Here is a 21,247-nt window from a genome sequence, read left to right on the forward strand (position 1 = left end):
GAAGTTATTTCCAGAGCTAAGCATACACACCTCCCTTTATTGCATCTAAATCTATTCACCTCCAAAAATACCATTCTTCTATGCTTGTAAGCAAATCTTTAAATTAGTAATTGTGCATGAGTTATATACTTCAACATAAATTTTCTCACCTCTTCAGCTTCATGTGCTATTAATTGGTCCATTAACATTTTTCGCCGTCTCTTTTCTCTTTGTTCTCTAGAAAATGTATCTTCCTCTAAACGTTTTTTAATTTTCCTTATATAGTCATCATCTGAATAAACACTTAATAGCTCAGTTGCTGTAGTTTCTGGAGTTGTTTCTTCCAACTTCTGTGTTTGCAATGATTCTTCTATATCACTGATTGAAAAGATTAAAAAGATTAAAAAGATTACTGACTTTATAGGAATTATGGTTCTTAGAGGTGTTTTCATTCAGATCCCTGTATAATTATGTGGAAGTCTGACAAATGCACAACAGCACTCTGTGGGCATTGTGGTTACTTTTTGCTGCTCTTGTGCCCCACAATGACCACTAAGTCCGGAGGAGGGCTCCAGCCAACACTGACTTGAGCCAACTGTCAATTAGTTCATTTGCTAATATGAAGTCAGATTCTATAGAAACAGGAAATTATGATGGCTCACAGAATATCAGAGAAATATGGGTTACTTTTTAATATGTTCATATGCTTTGGGTGCAGTTTTGCAGTTATTAGTCACATTTTGTTTACACACAGAAGTATCCACAGCAGTATGCATGAGTGCCACCACTTCTGAGTATGTTATGCATGTCACTAAAGATAACAGAATGACTAAGTTATTCACAAATAATTCAAGACACAGATAAGTCTAAGGAGAAAGGTTACTTCTATTTTCTCTGATTTATGTTAGTGTGTACGTACATCCACAACCATTCTTGTCTCTTTGCAAATATAACTGACCTTACAGACTCAGTGACTGGAATGAACAGAGAAGAGAAGCACTTTGTGTCCTTTGTTGCTATATACATGGTAAAAAGGAGAGAAGGAAGTTTGAGCCATCCCTACTACAACTAAAAGTAAAGTAAAAACTGTGATGGTGCTGGAGCTGGAGTATTTAGAGTGCTAGTGGAAAATCACAGTTAAAACTAAACAAGGTATCACATTTTCCTCAAATAGATGTCTACATAGATAGTAGGCACCTGAGGTAGGATCCTGATTAATCTTAACAATCTAATATTCAATTATTTACCTGTCAGTGATTTGGCTGTGTAGTGCGTAGGCAATAGATTTCTCAAATTTACTAATCTCCTTATATGCGTCCTGAAATAACAAAAAAAATAATGTTTTTTTTTCTCTTCACAAAACACAAAGGTTTAGTAGACTAAGGATTTACAAATTATTTTTTGTCATTTTAGTCCAATGGAAATGTTTACACTGAAAATATTTTTAGCATCAGATAGATGAAGAAAAAAACAAGACTATTTCCCTTTCCTACGTTTAATTTCCCTCCTGCCTGCCCTTTTCGCAGCCATGTTCACTACCCAGAAAATCCTAAGATTTTGCAGCTGTTCATTTTGCAAGATAATTCTGATTTTGCACAGGACTCCAGCAATTTATATAATTCCTACCATTCAGGGACTTGAAACAAGATATTCTGGCTATGATCTGCTTTAGATTTAGTAGCCTGAATTTATCCCTGATAGTCACTCAAGCAACTATGTTGCTTTTGTACACTCTACATCTAAATGCACATTGTGCAGCTGTAAAAACTGGTAATATTTGCATTCCTGATGACAACCGACTCCATGAACTATAAGATTACTATCTAAGTAATCTCCAGCACCAGATAATACAGATTTTTTTTTTTTATCACTGCACTGCCATCATCACTTGATTTGGTCTTTGACTACTGTCTATTTCAGCTGTTACTAACATTTTTGATAGAGCAGACAGTGTTAGAGTGTGTGTTACAGAAGAGTTCATACATTATGTGCAAACCGTCATGCACAAATGAGAAGGTAACAGTAGTCCTTTTATTTCACATATTCTACTCAGTAAACTAAAAGCTGTCAGCAATTATATTAGTATCTACCTATGGCATTTATTCAATAAGAACTTTCACTTACATAAAAGCTAATTTTTCCTAAGTAACAAATGCAGAATTATTCTAATATTTAGCCAAATTTCCACTGGTTGAATCTACTTCACCATTTTAACATTGTATTGTCTGCTTTTAGAGAGTGCAAGTACAATATTTTTAAATCTAAATGCTCCTAGGAATTATCTGCTTTGCAAGGTCATACAATTAACATTAAAAGAATACAGATGATAGTTACCTCTGCTTCTCTTTTCTTCCTTAAGAATTTGTTTGCTTCAATAGCTTTTATGGTGTGGCTTCGTGGTGGCTTTGGAGTCTGTAAAATGGCTTCTTGAATCCTAGCCATTATTTCATTTTGCCTCTTTCTTTCTATATGATGCTGAATATTCAATATCTTGTGTTCAGATAATGACGTTGAAACAAAATACACCATATAGCCCTAATACATTACCTATGCATCTATGAAGTAAATGTAATTAAGCCTTAGGAAAAAAGTCTTCCTGGAAGAAAGTAGTAGAGCTTATCAGGCTCCAGGCTTCAGCAATGGCTGAATTTACCCCTTTTTTGTTTTGTTTTGTGTTTTTTTTTTTTTAAGTGGACCACTAAAATGCCATAAAACAATTATTCTTTATCTTTTGTCTGTAGTTAAATGTTGTCTTACAGTATTCTCAGACACTGTAGTCATAAACCACCGTTTTTATACCAAGTAGATGCTGTGAAATGCATTTTGAAGTATCATTACAAATAATTTGACAATTTAGCAATATGCTAGTATATGTTTTCAATATTTGAGGATGAAGACTTTTTTTTTACACTGCCATTATGAAATGGTACATCTTATATACATAAGCAAATACTGTGATGCAATAGAACCCCATCTGTAACAAAAAAACCCAACCAGTTTATGCACAGTGGCTAATAGACATTTAAGGGCTTGTACTAAATTCTAGCTCTACTATGGCACCTGTTTCAAGTCAGAATTCAGAACAGAAACTCAGAATACCAGTTTCCTGGCACAAAAACTGAGAATACCATTATGTAATATTACTACTGAACAATGAGCGTCAGATGATCAAGAAGTAAGAAACATCTAAATTACACTACTTAGAAGTGCACTACAGTTACAGGCAGTGAAAGTGGATAAAAGGGTTTTTTACAAAGAATCTAGGATAGTTGAAAAATAAATATGCACTATATCAAAGATAGTTACAAAAGAAATATGTAAGATAACAAATATTTAAAAATAAGTATGTACTATAGCAAACACGATATTTTCTTCTAGAGTTTTATTTTTAATATTTTGGATATCGATTGTATTTTCTTTTCCAGATACATGAAGGGACTCTTTTTTTTTTTCATTCTTGTTCATGCAGTGGCAATAGAACAGATAAATAACCACAGACTCTCTTTCTTTATGCCACATAAAATGCATCTCAAATTAGTCAACTTCACTTTCACTGTGATTCAGCACGCCTTGGATAGCTGGCCAATTTCTCTATCTAAACTCCAGGCTGTACACAGGCTGTGTTACTGTATCTTAAGATATTAGTTTCTGTTTTTTATTTTATCAGAACAGCTACACAGAGCTGCATGTTTTGAGGCCATGCCCACTACAGGTTCCCTTTCCTGTGTCTTTTTCCTGCTTTTTGATCAAAGCTTCATCTTCATTAGTGCAGAACATCACAAAACTCTTTTACAAGGACACCTTAAACACATACAGTAGTAAAATTTGCACCTTGTCTTAAAATCTATAAATATTTTCCAAGCGTAACAATATGCAAGTATCCTTAATATAGTATTAAGTGATTTTAAAGTATCAATACTTTAAAGGCCTTATAACAGTATATTGTCTTTATAGCTACACATTAACGGCTGCTATGCTTATTCCTTCCCTTTGTTTTTGTATAACCATGACTATGTGGCACAGAATTACCAAGCATTCACACTGGCTTTAACTCGTTTTGTATATGACCTTAAGAAAATTCTTCTTCAGAACTATGTAAGAAGTCACCTTTTCAATGTTTCGCACTCTTCGTTCCTCTTGGAGCTTCTGAATTTTCTGTTGCTCTGCAATATGTTTACGAGCTATTTTATCTTCTGCTGCCTTAGATTTTTTTCCAAACTGCTCTGCAATCTGTTGTAGTTGCAAATCAAACTGATGAGGTGTTAAAGTTTTCAAACTCTAAAATTCAACATCAAGCAATTAAATCAGAAGCAGTATGAAACAGATTTAAATAATTAAATATTACAATTTTGATATAGAAATTTCAATCTGTTTTCCTGTGCTAATGTACACAGAACATCTAAACATGATTGATTATTTTTCAGAAAAAAACAGGACTAGCTCCATTGAAAATAATATGCGGATCTGAACTTAAGCAACACCAAACTTTGTCTAGTTTGGAGGAAAGGAATCTAAGGGGCAACCTCCTTGATCTCTACACCTTCCTGAGGAGGGAAAGCAGAGAGGGAGATGCTGGTGTCTCCTCTCTGGTACCCACTGACAGGACACATTGGACCAGTTCAAAGAGCCATCAGAAGAGGTTTAGACTGGATATCAGGAAGCATTTCTCTACCAAGAGGGTGACCAAACACTGCAACAGGCTTCCTAGAGATGTGATTAATGCCCCAAGCCTGTCAGTGTTTAAGATGCATTTGGACCTTGCCCTTAATAACATATTTTAAATTTTAGTCAGTCCTGAAGTGATAAGACTAGTCAGACCAGATGATTGTTGTAAGTCCCTTTCAACTGGAACTGTTCTATACTAGGGAAACGGATGGAAAATTCAACTTAAATATACGGAAAAAAAAAATACTGGAAGGGTAATAAATAATTTACCCAGACAGGCTATGAAGCCTCCACATTTCGAGATATTCAAAACCCAACTGAACAAAGTGCTGAGCAAACTGTTCCCGTTGACTTTTCTTAGAGTAGGGGAGGTGGATTAAGTGACCCCAGAGGCCCCTTCCAACCTCAGCTGTTCTACAATTCAAATACCATTCTGAATCTTTCTATTGACAGGAACCATTCTCAGTTCCTTTATGTTCTTTAAGTTGACCCTCTGTAAGTGAAGGGATGTTTTGACGGTTTCGTACTGTCCTTGGGCTTGTTGGATAACTTTCTGCTTGCAGACCATTTTTCAGGAAGTGTGTCAGAAAAAAAAAAGTGACATTTCACCCAGCTGAATTCAATTTATGATATATAGCTTCTTAAAGATTGTTCATCCTGATAACAAATTGTGGTCTGCATATGCTGAACATTACTGCTGAAGACAAGAATGTCCTTAACAGAATCTATTACATCAATACTGACTTCCTCTCGGATACTGTCTTTCTCCTTTGATTTTTCCTCTTTGTATTACTCAGCATATGTTTATTGCAGACTGGAGTGTAGTATAAATATATGGAAAGATATGCAAGAGAAGGAACCAAATGAGAAGGAACCAAACCGCTGTGGTACAAAGCTCAACACAATTATAAATAGGTTTCCTGAAGGGGAAATTAGTTTAAGTTGATACCCAGACCACAGCAGAGACTGCAATCTGTACTTATCAAATGAGTAAAAAGGCAGCTGGTGAGCAGCTACAAGCCTTTGTTGCTATACGTAACATAGAATGAGCCAAAACAAAGGAACACAAACCACAGATAATCAATATCTTCATGAGTCACAGATAAACTGTGTAATCCTATGTCTCTGTATGAAAAATATGACTAAGGATTGCTCCTTTTCCATATAAATATGAGATTTTGAATAGGAGATCTAAAAAGTGGGGAGGGAAGCAAGCATAATGCTTGTTCGTACATGTAAACCTGCTATGCTTTTTCCTATATATTTATACAAAATAGGCACAGTTAGTTACCTCTCGATACAAAACACTTTCAATAGACTTAAGCTTTACAGTTGCCGCAGGTATCATTGCTTCCATGGCTACTCTGGTGAGCTTTGTCTTTCTCTTTTTTTCCAAGGCAATATACAATTCATATAATAGCTTTGTTGCAGCCCCATGCTGTCCTGTCATGATGTTTTGGGCCACATTCTCATTAAACTGCACACCAAGGAGATGAAGCGTGGGCTCCAGGCGAGAAAAATTGTTAAGTTTTGCAATTGCAACCCTATATGATTAAGAAAAACAACACAGAAAAAAAAAAAAAAGAGCATAAACTTATTTTCAATTCTACCTTGCTTCAATAAGCATGGTCATGACATTTTTATGAAGATAGTAGGGGAAAACACAGAGGAGGACTTCCTTAAAATAATATGATACACACTTTGTCTTAGGTTTTATACTGCAGTACACAAAACTGCATTGGTCTAGCAGGCATAACGTTTGGAAAAAATAGAGAACACATTGGGTTACATAAATCTTGATACATACACACACAAAGTGCATCGGACAGCAAAAGCTTACCCCCAGTTGCAGCTAATTTTATCCCATCTAAAAAGAGTACAGAGTTAGAATGAAATTTCTATATAAATTGTATCAATTCACTTGAGCTCCAAGCAGCCAAAATTTAGGAAAAAAAAAAAAAAAAGGCATATAGTCCTTTAACCTGAACAATCCTTTGGCATACTTCTCCAACAAAAAGAAAGGAAAGATGGGTTGGACTAGTGTGGAAAACTAAGACTATGGTCTCAATGAGTATTTTACATTCAAAACTGAAATAGTGGATTGCAGGTTAATGTTTCTCTTGATATGCAGATTCTTCTGTGGAAGCACTCAAAATCAACAGCTATACAGGACAATACCCAGTAACAATAAATCATCACTGTATCACAATTAACACATTGAATTTCATTTCAAAAATCCGTAACTTCAACCTTAGTCAGAACATCATGCTTTCTACACTGCTCTATCACTTGAGTTCACAACAGTTTTTTCACATGAACCAACAAGCTTTTGAGGTCAACTGAGCTACAGCATAATTGTACAGAAATGTCCACTTTTAACTTAAGATGTTCCGGTAACACAGAACTCACCTTATTCCCAGAGAAAACAGCCCAGGAGCTCATTATTCTCACCATAATAGCCCGTACCTTATTTCTTACACAATTATATATAACTGCAGCTCACAACTATTGAAAATTTTTCTGCTATTTGAGCAAAGGCCCTATTGTCATAAATCACCTCACATGCATTGAGAAGCTGTGATGATACCACTTCTTAATGTTTTGTTCTGTAATCAGATCAGATGGCATTTCTTAACCTTGCGTCCTAATACAAAAATCTTATTTCAAGACAATTTTCAGGGAAAGCCACAATTTTTTCTTTTTTTTTTCAAATATGGACAACCAAATTGGAAAAAGTTTTCCAGCAGTATTCCTTTATAAAAGTAGTATCATTTTCTCAATTATTATTCCCTTGCTTTTATGTACCTGTATTAGCTGCTTACATTGCACTGTTCCTGGACATAGAATCATAGAATCACAGAATCGTTAGGGTTAGAAAGGACCTTAAGATCATCTAGTTCCAACCCGCCTGCCATGGGCAGGGACACCTTACACTAAATCATATCACCCAAGGCCTCGTCCAACCTGGCCTTGAACACTGCCAGGGATGGAGCATTCACAACCTCCCTGGTCAACCCATTCCAGTGCCTCACCACCCTAACAGGAAAGAATTTACTTCTTATATCCAATCTAAACTTCCCCTGTTTAAGTCTGAACCCGTTACCCCTTGTCCTGTCACTACAGTCCCTAATGAAGAGTCCCTCCCCAGCATCCCTATAGGCCCCCTTCACATACTGGAAGGCTGCTATGAGGTCTCCACACAGCCTTCTCTTCTCCAGGCTGAACAGCCCCAACTTGCTCAGCCTGTCTTCATATGGGAGGTGCTCCAGTCCCCTGATCATCCTCGTGGCCCTTCTCTGGACTTGTTCCAACACTTCCATGTCCTTTTTATGTTGAGGACACCAGAACTGCACACAATACTCTAAGTGAGGTCTCATGAGAGCGGAGCAGAGGGGCAGGATCACCTCCTTCGACCTGCTGGTCACACTCCTTTTGATGCAGCCCAGGATACAGTTGGCTTTCTGGGCTGCAAATGCACACTGAAGCCAGCTTGTGTTAAGTTTTTCTCATCCACCAACACCCCCAAGTCCTTCTCTGCAGGGCTACTCTGAATCTTTTCTCTGCCCAACCTGTAATACCTTGAGTAGTCAGTCACAATGACCCACATTCTTTCCTGTTAGTGCCTTCTAGATTACAGTAGCCTATCCTAAAAATGAATCTACATTTATCCCACCACCATCCCAACAGGTATGATTTTTCCTTAGCCTTTGCTAAAATACATTAAAGTGACATCAGCTTACCAAATGATCCACGAAAAACATGCTGTTCCTTAAGAGCACAGTCTAAATTTTAAAAAAACCTTATAGATATTAAGTAAGATCAGACAGTTAAAGGTTCCTGCAGGATTCCAAGACCGTACAATGAGTATCACACCGCAATAATTAAGATGCAGAAGAAATATTTTGGAATTGAGAAAACATTGCCTCAATTCTAAATAGTTGTCAAAAGATCAATATCAGAAAATAATTAAGAAAGGTGAAAACATCAAATTATCTTTACAAAGCTGTGAAGTACTGAGGTAAAGAACAACACACACAGTCCTCCTCCCTCTCATATGCCAGATACTCACAGAACTTAATAACTGCCAAGGCCCTTCCCTGGACTTGCTCAAAGATGTCCATGTCTTTTTTGTCAGCCCTTTCCTCCAGCCCATCAAGGTCCCTCTAAAGGGCAGCACAACAATCTGGTGTAGTGACTGCTCCTTCCAGTTTGCTGAGGGTCCACTGTGTCTCAATTGTGCAGGCTGGTAATGAAGGTGATAAATGATACTGGCCTCACAATGCACACTGAGCTACACCAGTGATTGCTGACCATCAGCTGCACTTCACACTGCTGCTCACAACCCCTTGAGTCTGGCAGTTCACCCAGTTTTGAGTCCATCTCACTGTCCAGTTACCTTGCCCATATTTCATCAGTTTGTCTATGAGGATGTGAAGGAAGATAGTGTCAAAAGTAAATGTAAACACCACATCTTCTCATCAAGCACTAAGCCTGCCACCTCACTGTAGAAGGCTGTCAGGTTTGTCAGGCATGATTTTCCCTTCCTAAAACCACGCTGACAACTCCCAGTCATCTGCTTGTGTTTAATATACTTCAAAATGTTTTCCATGTTTATTTGCTCCATCAGTTCCTAGGGACTGAAATGGTGCTGACTGGCTTCTACATTCCCAATGACCCTTTCTTGCTTTCCTTGAAGAGAGGGTGGCAGCTACACTCATCTCATCCTAGGAGTTGCCCCCAATTACCATGACCTTGCAAAGATTATTAAGAGTGGCCTAGCAATGACATCAGCCAGGTCCCTCAGCATGTGTGGGTATATGTCATGAGGTCCCATGGACTGGTGTATTTTCAGTTATGTAAATGTTCCTTAAAGCCAATCCTCCTCTACCAAGGGTAAATCCTTCTTGCTGTAGACTTTCCTGCTAGTCTCAGAGGCTTGTGATTTCTGAGTCAGTTTTACCAGTAAAGCAGACCAAGACAGAAAAGGCATTAAGTAATGCAGCCTTTTCCATGGCAGACTGAGTATTTGAGAATCTGAGAGGGATACTGACCGATGGAGCTGTATGCTGCCATCTGTGATGTAAGCCAATTCACCATGGCCACAGAGGCTGGTCCTGGATCTGTTTTGCACCAGCAGGAAGGCAACATCACAAGGGATAAGGAAAGGCTGAAGACAGTTACAGCATTGAGAGGTTAAAGAAACTTGTTCTTATCCTATGAGACACCCTTACAGAATAAGTAAATGCCCTGGGTATGGCGGACAAGGCACATAATGAGATAGAAGAGGAACCAGTGAAAACAGTCTTGTCAAAGGCAGAGATCAGCCCCTCACAATAAAACCTGCCTTAAGAAAAGCACCAAGAAGAAACAGTGGTGAGTTGTGGTCATTGGTGATTATCTCCTGTGCAGAACAGAAGCGCCTCTTTGCAGACCACATCCTCTTTTCAGGGCAATTTGCTTTCTCTCTGGGTTCAAAATTAGGGATGTAACTACAGGGCTGAAGAGCTTAATACAACTTTCAAACTACTACTTATTACTGCTCTTTTACATGGGTACAAATGATGTCGCAACAGAAAGTCTGAGGTGAATCAATGGAGATTTCAGAGCCCTAGGAAGAAGGCTATAAAATTTGGGAGTATTTTCCTCAATGTAAGCACTGATGGGCTTTTTTCCACTGGGTCCTGTGTACCATTCAGCAGTAAGCTCATGTTTTCTCTAGCCTCCCTTAAGCTTGCCCCTTCCTCTCCAGATCATGAACTTCACCAGGTCATGGTCACTGCAGATAATATATACCAGGTTTAGTAGATCATCTCCCCTCTTCAGCAGCTCAATCACATTTCTCAGGAAGTTATCATCACTGCACTCGAGACCTCCTGGATTGCTTCCGCTTGGCAGTGTTTCTTTTCCAGCACATACCAGAAAAAGTGTGAATGCTTCTCCCATAATGCCATCTTCTCAGGAATTCCTTAATTGAATGCATACATTTGGGGTGGGCAGACTTGGGCACTGGTTTTTTCTTCTTATTTACATCACCCTCCTCCTCTTGCTTGCCAGTCTAGACCACCACTTCCTTACCTGTTTGAGGATAACCATCTCTTCCCAGCCCCCAGTTCCTAGTTTATGGCTCATCAGCATCAGCCTGTTGGCAAAGATGCACCCAACCTGGTCCGATGGATCCATCTCTTCCTAGCAGTCCTCCACCTTCAGAAAGAATCCCATGACTACAAAAACCAAATCCCTGATGTTGACAACAGCTGCACAACCTGTAGAATCTGTCCTTATCAAGCTTTTCCACCTCACCAGCAGAATTAAGGGAAAAAACACCTGGGCCCCCCATACCTTTGACTTTTGCCTCTAGAGTCACTCTTGATATGGTCCAGGTCTGTCTGGCAGTATCCTTGCTGCCCACATAGGAGAGCAGCAACGGTAACAGTATAAGGGCTAGACAAGCCTCTGCAGTCCCTGACCCACCCCCCCAGCAAGCAGCAAACCTCCCTGCCTAGCAGACCTCCCTAGGTCAGCAGACAAGGTACCTCCACCTCCTGCAAGAGAAAGTCTCCAGCTACTATCCCTCACCTTACCCTCCTGGTGCCCTGGGGTGATCCAGACTGAGCCAGCTCAGATTCTTTATTGCTATCAGCCTCTCATCTGCCACCAAGACAATAACCCTGTTCTGCAGCTGCAGATCATTTGAGCCGGAACATGCCTACTCTTGCCAGAAGTCACAAGCTGCCAGTAATCTTTTCCCAACCCAAGAAGCACAGATTCTGCCTGCCCCTCTCTCAGCATAGCTGTGTGCTCAGGTTCTGGTATCTGTAGTGTCTCACAAGAAGATCCAGTCAATATCCTTTTCATCATCTGATGCTGACCTCTACTGACCTCCTTCTGTAGCAGCTTGACTTTGTGACACATATCCTCTGCGAGCACACACCTCTGAAGAAAAAGCTGCCACCACACCCTGCCCAAAGCTTGGTAAAGACTCTGGGCATTTCCTACAGCCTGAAACATAGAGAAATGCCTCCTTTGCCTGGACAGCAATCTGAGTTGAGGCCTCTGACATTCTCAGCATTTGCTCCAGTTGGTACTGGGAATCATGTCCCATCGTACATCATCACCTTTATTGAGCATGCATACACTGCCTCAGCCTCACAGCACATCTCCACCAATATCATTTTAGTGAAGATGTAACCGTCACCACTACACCGTACCTCTGGACTCCTAGCTCTACACAGCTCCTGAGGACAGTGTTACTATCTCCAGTCGTAGAGACGTCCTTGATTCATAGCACCATAGAATGGTTAGGATTAAGATCATCTACTTCCAGCTCCCCTGCCACGGGCAGAGACACCTCACACTTGACCATGTCACCCAAGGCTCTATCCAGCCTGGCCTTGAACATCGCCAGGCATGAAGCATTCACAATCTCCTTGGGCAACCCATTCCAGTGCCTCACCACCCTAACAGGAAAGAATTTCTTCCTTATATCTAACCTGAACTTCTCATGTTTCAGTTGAAATCCATTACCCCTTGTCCTATCACTACAGTTCCTAGTGAAGAGTCCGTCCTCAGCACCCTTGTAGGCCCCCTTCAGATACTGGAAGGCTGCTATGAGGTCTCCACGCAGCCTTCTCTTCTCCAGGCTGAACAGCCCCAGCTTTCTCAGCTTATCTTCATACAGGAGGTGCTCCAGTCCCTGATCATCCTCATGGCCCTCCTCTGGACTTGTTCCAACAGTTCCATGTCCTTTTTTATGTTAAGGACACCAGAACTGCACACAGTGCTCCAAGTGGGGTCTCGGAAGAGCAGAGTAGAGGGGCAGGATCACCTCCTTCGACCTGCTGGTCACGCTCCTTTTGATGCAGCACAGGATACGCTTGGCTTTCTGGGCTGCAAGCGGACACTGCCGGCTCATGTTCATTTTCTCATCAACCAACACCCCCAAGTCCTTCTCTGCAGGGCTGCTCTAAATCAGTTCTCTGCACAACCTGTAGTTGTGAGGGCCTGTAGAACTTTTTGGTCCAACCTGCTATTATCAGAGTTTCAATCAAAATGCATAATTTTCTTGAAGAATTACCAGTCTCTCTGGAAATACGAAGCTAATCCATATGTCAAATACAAGTAGCTTTTCACTTACTCATAAATGTATCAAATCTTGGTAAATTCTAGATGTATTTCCCACTGTGCATTAGCCAATCCTACCTGAAAACTAAATATTTGGCCTAATTTCTGTACAGACATGTTATCCATATGTACTAACCTGCTCTGTGAAAATTGATCAAAGTCATCCTGAAGATCATATTTATGTAGAAGTTCTCCTAGGAGGTAGCCATTAGAAAACTCTTCCGATATTGATCCTGGAACTAAGTTTGGGGGTTTTGTTGTTAGTAAAAAGAAACAAAATTTTTCATACAATGATTATAACACAATAGATTATTATTTTCATACAAAAGTTGTCCAAACTTTATTAAATAATTCAGAGGAATTTTAGGAAGTTGATCTAGCAGTAACTAGTTTTCAAGCCACCAATAAATCTGCTTTCAGTGTAGTTATTTTGCAACATAAGCTTTACACAATCAAAAATAAAAATGCAAATGAAAACAAAAGCGCTTCTCTTCCATGGAAAGTTGCTCCCTCCTTGCAGGAAATGCTTCTTCAAAGCCAGCACAACACCTGCCATGTAAAGCAAGGCTCTGCAAACTGCTTTGCAAACATATTAAAATACTCTTATCCTCTGGAGTCCTTATTAGCAGATGAAGCATGAGCTCCTCATACTCCCTGGGAGCATTCGCGCCTTAAGGAAACTTACCTTCATCTCGAAAGTCACCGTCTTACGCATGAAGGTTAAAAATGTACCTGAGGGGGTATCTAGACGCGGGGAACCGGGAGGGCTCGTGGAGTTGGGCCGCGGGACCCCCTCGACCCTGACCCTGCGGCAAGCAGCCCCCCGCGCTGACGGGCAAGCCTGCTATACCCCCGAGCCCCTGCGCGCTCCCACCGCAGCGGGGCCCGCACTCACCCAGGCTGCGGGAGAGCTGCACCTCTTCGTTCAGCCACTCGCACAAGATCTCAGACATGTCCCGCGGCGGCGGCGGCCCCACAGACAACCGGCACCGCGTCCCGTTGCCACGACGACCGGACGCTTCGCGTGCGCGGTGGCGGGGTGGAGTGGGGGGGGCGGGCAACGGTACCCGCCCGCTGGCGCCGCTCGCCCGCAGGAGGAGCGCGCTGCGCTCTGCGCATGCGCTGCAGGTGGGGCGGGGCGGGGCGACGGGTGTGCATTGGGCGGGCAGACGACGACGACGACGAGGGGGAGGGTGGGCTCGGTGTGAGCGGCGGGGCGTGCATGCTGCCGGCGCGGCAGCCGGCGGGCAGACAGAAGAGGGTAGAGCAGGGCAGAAGCAGCAGCCGAGCCGTACCTGAGGAGGGTCTGCCTGGAGCCGAGCGGGCGAGCGCGGGGCTGCCCTTAGGCTGCCCCTGACCTGGGGAGGACGCTGGTGGCAGCGTCCCGCTGGACACAGCCGGTCGGCGGCCCTTGCCCCTCGGCGCTCTCTTCGCTGTCCCGCGCCGCTTGCTGTGAGGTCTGTCAGCGCGGCGCGGAGTCCGCCTCAGCCGCCCTTCCCGCCTGCCCCAGCGCCTTCTCCTGGTTGCGGTTCGCTGCTTGTTTAATGTGTCTAAAACTTCCCCATTCCACCCCGACCTTGCGCTGCTCCCCTCTGAAACCGCTCTGGTGCTAGCGCAGATGGTGTTCAGCGGAGGAGTCCCGGGCTGAAAGCCTGGCAAGGAGGGAAACGAGAGAAAAACTAATTCAGGGTAATTTTCTTCAAATCGATTCAGATAATGGCACAAATTACTCTGTTGGCACCGTATGAAAGGGGGAGGGAGAGCAAGAGCTGCTGAAGAAAGCTGTGCCAGTTTGAATGCGTGCTACACGCTTACGAGGGTGTTTTTCAACAGCAGTGTTTGTGTAAGAAGTCTGAAGCGTCTGTGCGCCAATACAGCTGCTCCTGTGGCTCTACGGTAAGACAGTTGGGGGGGTCTGAGCTTGGTTTGAAATGAGCCTCGCTGTCCCTGTGCTTTGCTTTTTGTTTGCGCTGTTATCTTTGCTTTAGAATCGTGCTGAAGTAATTGGGTATAGTTTGGGTGCGTCCGGTTTGAGGAGCGTGTTAGAAAAATGTAGACTGTAGGGAAGAGGACTACATCTGAAAAATGCAAAGCATACCATGGGAATCTAAATTCCAGTTTCTGTCTCTGGAGGCAGATCTGCAGTTGATGGAGTTAAGTTTTCAAGTGCCTTTCAGTACAACAAAATCCTAAAGGATTATTTAATCTAGAAAAGATGGGAGCATGAGCATCTAGTGGTTAATGACAGGCAGAAAGCAAGCTAATAGTAATTTCCAAAAGTGACAGTGATTAACAGTTGGCATAACAACTTGGAATATCACAGATTCTGTTGCTTTAGAAGTCTTCAGATTAAATCTCTGTGCTTTTACAGAGTGTGTGCTTCACATGCAGATAAGTTACTGGGTTTTGCAAGAGTTAATGTATAACTGGCAAGTCATTTATATCTTGAGAGGTCATTGTAGAATTAGTAGCATATGAATAAATCGAGTAACAGGAAACTTAAAGAGGGTGAAAGTACTTTCAGGGCAGATGTTCAAAAATCCTTTTAAATATTTAAAATTTTATGTTAAGTTATAAAAATACGCACACTTTAGGGGAAGAAAACACCCCTTGGTTTTGTTTTGTTTTTTCAATATAATATTTGTAGTGGGAGTATCTATCATCAGAGTATGTTTCTGGTATGTTGTAGGGCAAAGAACAAATCTGTTGTACCTTCATCATGAAATTCTTTCCTCAGCTCCAGAAATCAATATATATATGTATACACATATATACATGTTGGTGTAAGTAGTCATTAACATGAATGTATGTTGATTTAAAAAATGCAAACAAGAACTGGTTTATATTGAGTTTAGAACTTCTTACCATATCACTTCTGACTTTGAAAACCTGGTACTTCCTGTATCTTTAGATTTTTTTATGGAATGTCTTCCTTCAAGTTCATTGTCATATTCAGTGGAATTCTAAATAGGTGATTTTGTTTATAAATAACATTGGTTCTTCCATCTTCTAAGATGGAATAAAATCTTGTTGAAGCTACAATTGTGAGAAAGATGTGGAATTCCTCTCAAATTCAGTAGTGATCTGCTATTCCAACTAGGTCTCACTTAGCTCTTTACAAATTAATGTAGCTTTCTTAACAGAATTCTGAGTAGTGGTGGGATAATGTAGTAATCAGTTTTTAACTCATTCTTTCCCTGAGTTTAAGAACTTGGAAGGACATCTGTGTTCTGCACTGTGAAAGCTGAGTTCAGAGATTGCTTAAAGGAAAATACTTGCAGACAACTAGTGAGGTAACTGTTTCACTAGTTCAGCCCTTGCTGAAAACACTGATATTTTTAAATAATAAGGTTATTTATTCTGTGCTCTGTTAATTTGTTATTTTTCTGCTAGGACTGCCATTGGGAATGTTCTGGAAATTCCAGACTGATTTTCCAGAGGACACTGTGCTTCTGATCACGTAGCTTTTAGACTCCAATAGTGGCCTGTGGAATGCATCTGAATTTTTCACCTAAAACTCTGTGTTTATTTCAAACTTTATGTATGCTCCTGTGGACTTGCTTTGGAAGGAAATAGAATTTATAGGTTGTATTTATAATGGTCAAATAAAAGACATCAAACAGCAATCTGTTGAGCACAGAAGTACCAAGGGATTATCTGTTGCATTTCATTCTTTTTGCCCTCTTGAAAGAAACTGCATATATAAGAACAAAAAAAAAAGAGCTTGTCGTATAATCAAGCCTACAGCTTTTGTGGATATTAGTTTTGAATAATGTGGACATGATATTGGTATGCATAAAAAAACTAGAAAGGAATTCGAGGTTTTATTACAAAAGGACAATCAAAGTACTTCTGTATGTTTAAGATACTAAACCGAGGAATTATTTCATCTTAATACAACCAAGATTAAGAAAAGTCAGATGAATTTGAATGAATTCTTAAATGGCCCTTAGATAGAAGCCGTACAGACAGTAGTATCACTAAACTGATACAGAGTAATGAAAGAATGTGTGGGTTCAGGAGTTTCCTTTTTGTACCAGAATTTGTTACTGCATGACTAAGATCACTTACAAACATGCTTAAGTATCATTTTTGGGTAATGTTACGTTCTTTGTTCTTTGCTTGGCTTGTCTTTTTCCTAGGGAGATACAAAGGCAGTAAATAGCTTCCGCTTCTTACAGGGCTTCTTTTCCACCTTTCCCTCTGTATTTTAATTATTCCTTTTACTTAATGTTGTTTATTCCCTCTGACATGATCAACAGATCACATCTTCTTTGAAATTTAATTTCAACGGTATTCATCCTGCACAGGTACTCTCCTCCCATCACCTCTGGATCATCATGTCTCTATTGAGGACAGAAGAGGATCAAGCCCTAAACAGAAAACCATGATCTTGAGGTTTGTGCTCACCACTCGTTTTCACAGCTCTTTGTTAGCTATATCTCTCAGTTCCATTCCCCATACTGACATTTAGAACACCATGATTCTGGAACCCTGCCCTGACTCCTGCTTGGTTTTGTGTGTTGCCACAAGACAAGGGCTGTATTATAGAATTATAAAATCAACTAGGTTGGAGAAGACCTTCAAGATCATCAGCTCCAACCTCTACCCAGGACTGTCAAGTCCACCACTAATCCATGTCACTGAGAGCCTCATCTACACAGGTTTTGAACACTTCCAGAGCTGGTGATTCCACCACTTCCATGGGAAGCCTGTTCCAATACCTGATCACCCCTTAGATTGATTCAGAGCATGTGTTTGTCCAGCCTAGTCTCCTGTCTCTGACAATGATCAATAACAAATTCTGGGGAAGCATATATTAAGATCTATTAACGTACCATCACGATTTTGTGATACTGAGACACCCTGCAGAACATTCTCCCAGCCACCACTGATTGTGCTGAAGGACTTCCTGCATCCACATGATCTAGAGCACTTAATGTTTTACTCCATGAACATGTGCATACGCTTTTGAATTTGTGTAAATGTTTTAATATAGACAGTGGTCTGTGGTAAGGAGTTCCTTATCTTAACCTGCCATTGTATGAATAAACTACATTACCCTTCATTACATGAAGAATTCCATTGTTTTGTGTATTTTGAAGCTGTATTTTCTGCTCACTGCTTTCAGCACTCCAGTAGTTCTGATGCTTCATCCCTGGCAGTGTTCAAGGCCAGGTTGGACAGAGCCTTGGATGACATGGTCTAGTGTGAGGCTTCTCTGCCCATGGCAGAGGGGTTGGAACTTGATGACCTTAAGGTCCTTCCAAACCCTAACCATTCTATGATTCATTTTTAAGCAAGAACATTAGGCAACAGACTTGCAGATTGAGCTGATGTTTTAAGTGATATCTTGCTTCCAATAAGTGTATAATAGATGTATTTTATATGTACATTTACTGCTCATCTTAATATTCTCTCCCCTTCCCTGTTTTGGGGCTAGGGGTTTGTGTCTCTGGAGGGAAACTGTAGTTCCTATTGCATATTCTGCTCTTTTTATTGTCTACATGAAGAATGCCAAGATGTGAATGTGCTGTAAAAAAAAATTCCTACACTTTAAGTAGTTGTAGTACTAACAATGGCAATGCTAATGTGGGTACATACAATATATATACAAGAACGGCAATTACTGCTTAAGTAGCCCATTTGTATTTTAAACAAGTATCTCTTATGTTAAAACACTGATGAGAATGTGTGATGCAGTCTGGAAAACTACAGGTATGCTGTGCGCAGGAAAATACTCTTAAGTGGGTGTGCTGTTTGCTGAGTGGATTATTAGTAGGTAGGTTTAACTTGAATAAACCTCACTAAATTACTGGATAAGATTAAGGCAAGAGAACTGCGAAGAAGTTCTGATGCTGTGAAGAAGAAACAGCAAAATGCTTCCAGTATGAGGAACAAGCATAGTGTTACAGCTGATGTTTGGATTATTTTCCATGCTGGCAATTTAGTAAGGAAGAGCATAATTTAACCTATTGCACAGAACCGTAACTCGCTTGCTGTATCTAAGACAATATGGTTCCATTTAGTTTAGTTATAGCAATTCCACATTTAAGCCAAGTTCTGAAGAATTTTTCAGCTTCAAATAAGAGTTCAGTGTCTCCAGTATAATTTGTCAGGAATCGCTATCTGCCATAGTGAGTAGTGGCATATAATACTGAATAATGTCTGAAATATTGATGCTGTTTGATTACATTTGTAAGAATTTTAAAGACTTACTAAAGCAGCCCTCCCCTGCCTTTTTTTTTTTTTTTCAAGTGTATATAATTACTGTCTTTCATTGAAAGTTCTGGAAGAGATTCTATGCCTTTAAGGTTATCCATTTCCAGAGCAAAGGAATGTTTTATCCAGAAAGCTTCAAAACAGTAAAAGCTGAGTGCAAGTGATGGAAATAAAACACCAAACTGCCTGACAGAATGAAAATTCACATACGCTAAATAAAGGAAGTAGAAAGTTTACTAGAACTTCTCTGAATACTGAGTACATACATGTCTTAAGGACACGGTAAATTACAGGGAGGTAGATACAGCTTTAAGCAAGTTTGCAAATCAAAGGAATAGAAAATTAAGGGCATTTTTATTTTGAAGAGTCGCTGTGATGCTACTGAATTGATTACCCATTTTTTGAGCGACTTATTTTTCTTAATAATTTTTGTTTGGTTTTATTATCAATCTGTCTTTAATACATGTGTGGTATGTTTTCTTCCATCAGAAAAGTGAGTATTCTGGCATACAGACTGATCCTGTAGTGATCAGTCTGTAGTAGTTAGAAGTAGCTGGGAAAGAGTGTAGGCAAGGGGTAAAAAAACGTTGAAGATTATAGAGAGTGGAATTGAGACAAGAAATGTGACTGATACAGATATCTAGCTAACCCCTTTAAGAGGGTTCCATTAGGGATGGAGCAAAGGGGATCAAGGCAACACAAATTGCCTTAGTTCAATTGCTTGAACAGTGCCTTGAAATTTTGATTTGCTATTTCTTTGCCATAGGAAATTGTATGGAAAACATACTGGCAAAGGATGTTTCCAGTCAATCACAATAATCGCCCACATCCACACACATATGTGTCATAATATAGTTAGAATTTAAATTATGTTAACGTTTTTCTTGTAGTCATCCTTTTCTGCACAGAATGGTCATGTGCTTGGTATGGATTTATGAAAGCTTTCTCCACTTTTATTCTTTTACTCTTCTTTTAAAGGGCAGCTAAGTAGTAAGTAAAATTCAGATGATTCATTTTTGTCATGCATAGTTGAATTCAGTCTCTGGCATAGTGTTTCTGTGAGATACAAACCAAGACCAGAGTTTTCCAGACAGTTACAAAATGTGAGTTTATCATTTTATGAATGCATTACTTTATATACAATGGCCTGATACATTTTGAGTAGTATTTGAAATACTCACAAGACCTCATCCGTTAGTATTATGTCTTTATTGTTCAATAAACGTTCATTAGTTGTGCACCATTTGTCTTATGTTCTTTCACTGTAGCTTTTGTCTAGCATTTGTAATGTAATTAGAATCCTTTTGGTTTTTGGCTGCTACTGAGATGCAGCTGCCTTTGTTTTTTTTTCTTATTTGAGAACTAGAACAGCTATTGTGCACTAACAGTTTTGTTCAGTTACGTTTTTAAGATATAAAATGAAGACTAGTGTAGAGAGGGGGTGCAAGTAAGCATAATGTAACTAGGTGATCTGGAATTTGGCTAGCATCCTTGCAATTAATGCCAGCACTTAAAAGCTTCGGATACTTGTTCTTTCTCATTATGTTGAAAGAGAACATTGGTCAAGTATATTGTATGTTGGAAATGTTCTTGGTAGAATACCAGGCTTTCACAGTTCTTCTTTAATTGACAGTTGTTAACTAATTAGGGTAAAACTGATGCTGTAATTAGTTGGGGAAAAAAGAAAAGGATGTTGATATAGTTAAAGGAGAGACCATGGGCTAACATGCCCAATTGCTACTTTTAATAATAAATTAATAATAAATCATGGCACGATAATGCTTGTATATATAATTTAATTTTATGAGGAGAAGATATGTGTAGACTTTCTTTTTTATAACAGTGATTTAGCTTTCAAGTTGCACATTTCTCTCATCTTATGCCAGTATGCATTTGTTCTCAGGCTGATTCAATAGATGTTTTTTTAATTGGGTGTAAGAGTTGATGATGATGATAGGGATAGTGTTGTGTTTGTGTTTAATGGCTACTGAAATACAATTTTGTTTAACAATATCTTTGTCTTATTCAGAAACTTCCTCCTTTTTTACTACATCCAATCTGACTAGAATATTGAAATGATGGAATAAAGGGTTGGCCTTAAAATTAATGAAATTCTGTGAAAATGTTTAATATAGAATGACTGAATACAGGCACTAATGAAAGATGCAAAGCAGCCATTCAGCTGTTCATGCTGTAAGTTGTGGCACAAATAAACATTTTTAAAGAACTGACAGAAATAATAACTGTTATGAACTTGTGT

The 21,247-nt window shown here is 39.9% G+C and overlaps 2 protein-coding genes and 1 long non-coding RNA gene across 17 annotated transcripts in view; 1 reads left to right on the forward strand and 2 right to left on the reverse strand.

Moving 5' to 3' along the window:
• SPEF2 (sperm flagellar 2) overlaps window positions 1-13,731 on the reverse strand; it is an 87,107-nt gene extending 73,376 nt beyond the window's left edge. For all 13 annotated transcript variants that reach the window (XR_008975116.1, XR_008975117.1, XM_057431115.1 and 10 more), the window contains exons 1-7: window positions 13,661-13,731; window positions 12,902-13,004; window positions 5,936-6,188; window positions 4,087-4,257; window positions 2,314-2,454; window positions 1,227-1,297; window positions 150-357 (exon numbers count right to left, since the gene is read on the reverse strand). Coding sequence is in view for 11 of the 13 variants with exons in the window: in XM_057431115.1 (XP_057287098.1) it covers window positions 150-357; window positions 1,227-1,297; window positions 2,314-2,454; window positions 4,087-4,257; window positions 5,936-6,188; window positions 12,902-13,004; window positions 13,661-13,718 (1,005 nt within the window). In the remaining 2 variants the exon portion in view is untranslated. The remainder of the gene's footprint in view (window positions 1-149; window positions 358-1,226; window positions 1,298-2,313; window positions 2,455-4,086; window positions 4,258-5,935; window positions 6,189-12,901; window positions 13,005-13,660) is intronic.
• A 385-nt stretch (window positions 13,732-14,116) lies between these two features.
• Window positions 14,117-21,247, forward strand: part of PRLR (prolactin receptor) — a 146,130-nt gene continuing 138,999 nt past the window's right edge. Inside the window, exons 1-3 of one of the 3 annotated variants that reach the window (XM_057431130.1) lie at window positions 14,117-14,311; window positions 14,479-14,661; window positions 15,974-16,058. The gene's annotated coding sequence lies outside the window, so the exon portion shown is untranslated. Of the gene's footprint in view, window positions 14,312-14,478; window positions 14,662-15,973; window positions 16,059-17,075; window positions 17,164-21,247 lie in introns of all 3 variants that reach the window. The other 2 variants (XM_057431129.1, XM_057431131.1) reach the window with 2 other exon arrangements.
• Window positions 15,905-17,813, reverse strand: LOC130610931 (uncharacterized). Its single transcript, XR_008975118.1, has 2 exons — window positions 17,080-17,813; window positions 15,905-16,062 (listed from the first exon to the last, which is right to left on the reverse strand). It is a non-coding gene; the product is annotated as an uncharacterized LOC130610931 (long non-coding RNA).

This window comes from Pezoporus wallicus, unplaced genomic scaffold (assembly GCF_028554395.1).
Source record: "Pezoporus wallicus isolate ANWC-B61680 ecotype Strahan unplaced genomic scaffold, APGP_CSIRO_Pwel_v1 contig_8692, whole genome shotgun sequence".
NCBI classification, from domain to species: Eukaryota; Metazoa; Chordata; class Aves; order Psittaciformes; family Psittacidae; genus Pezoporus; species Pezoporus wallicus.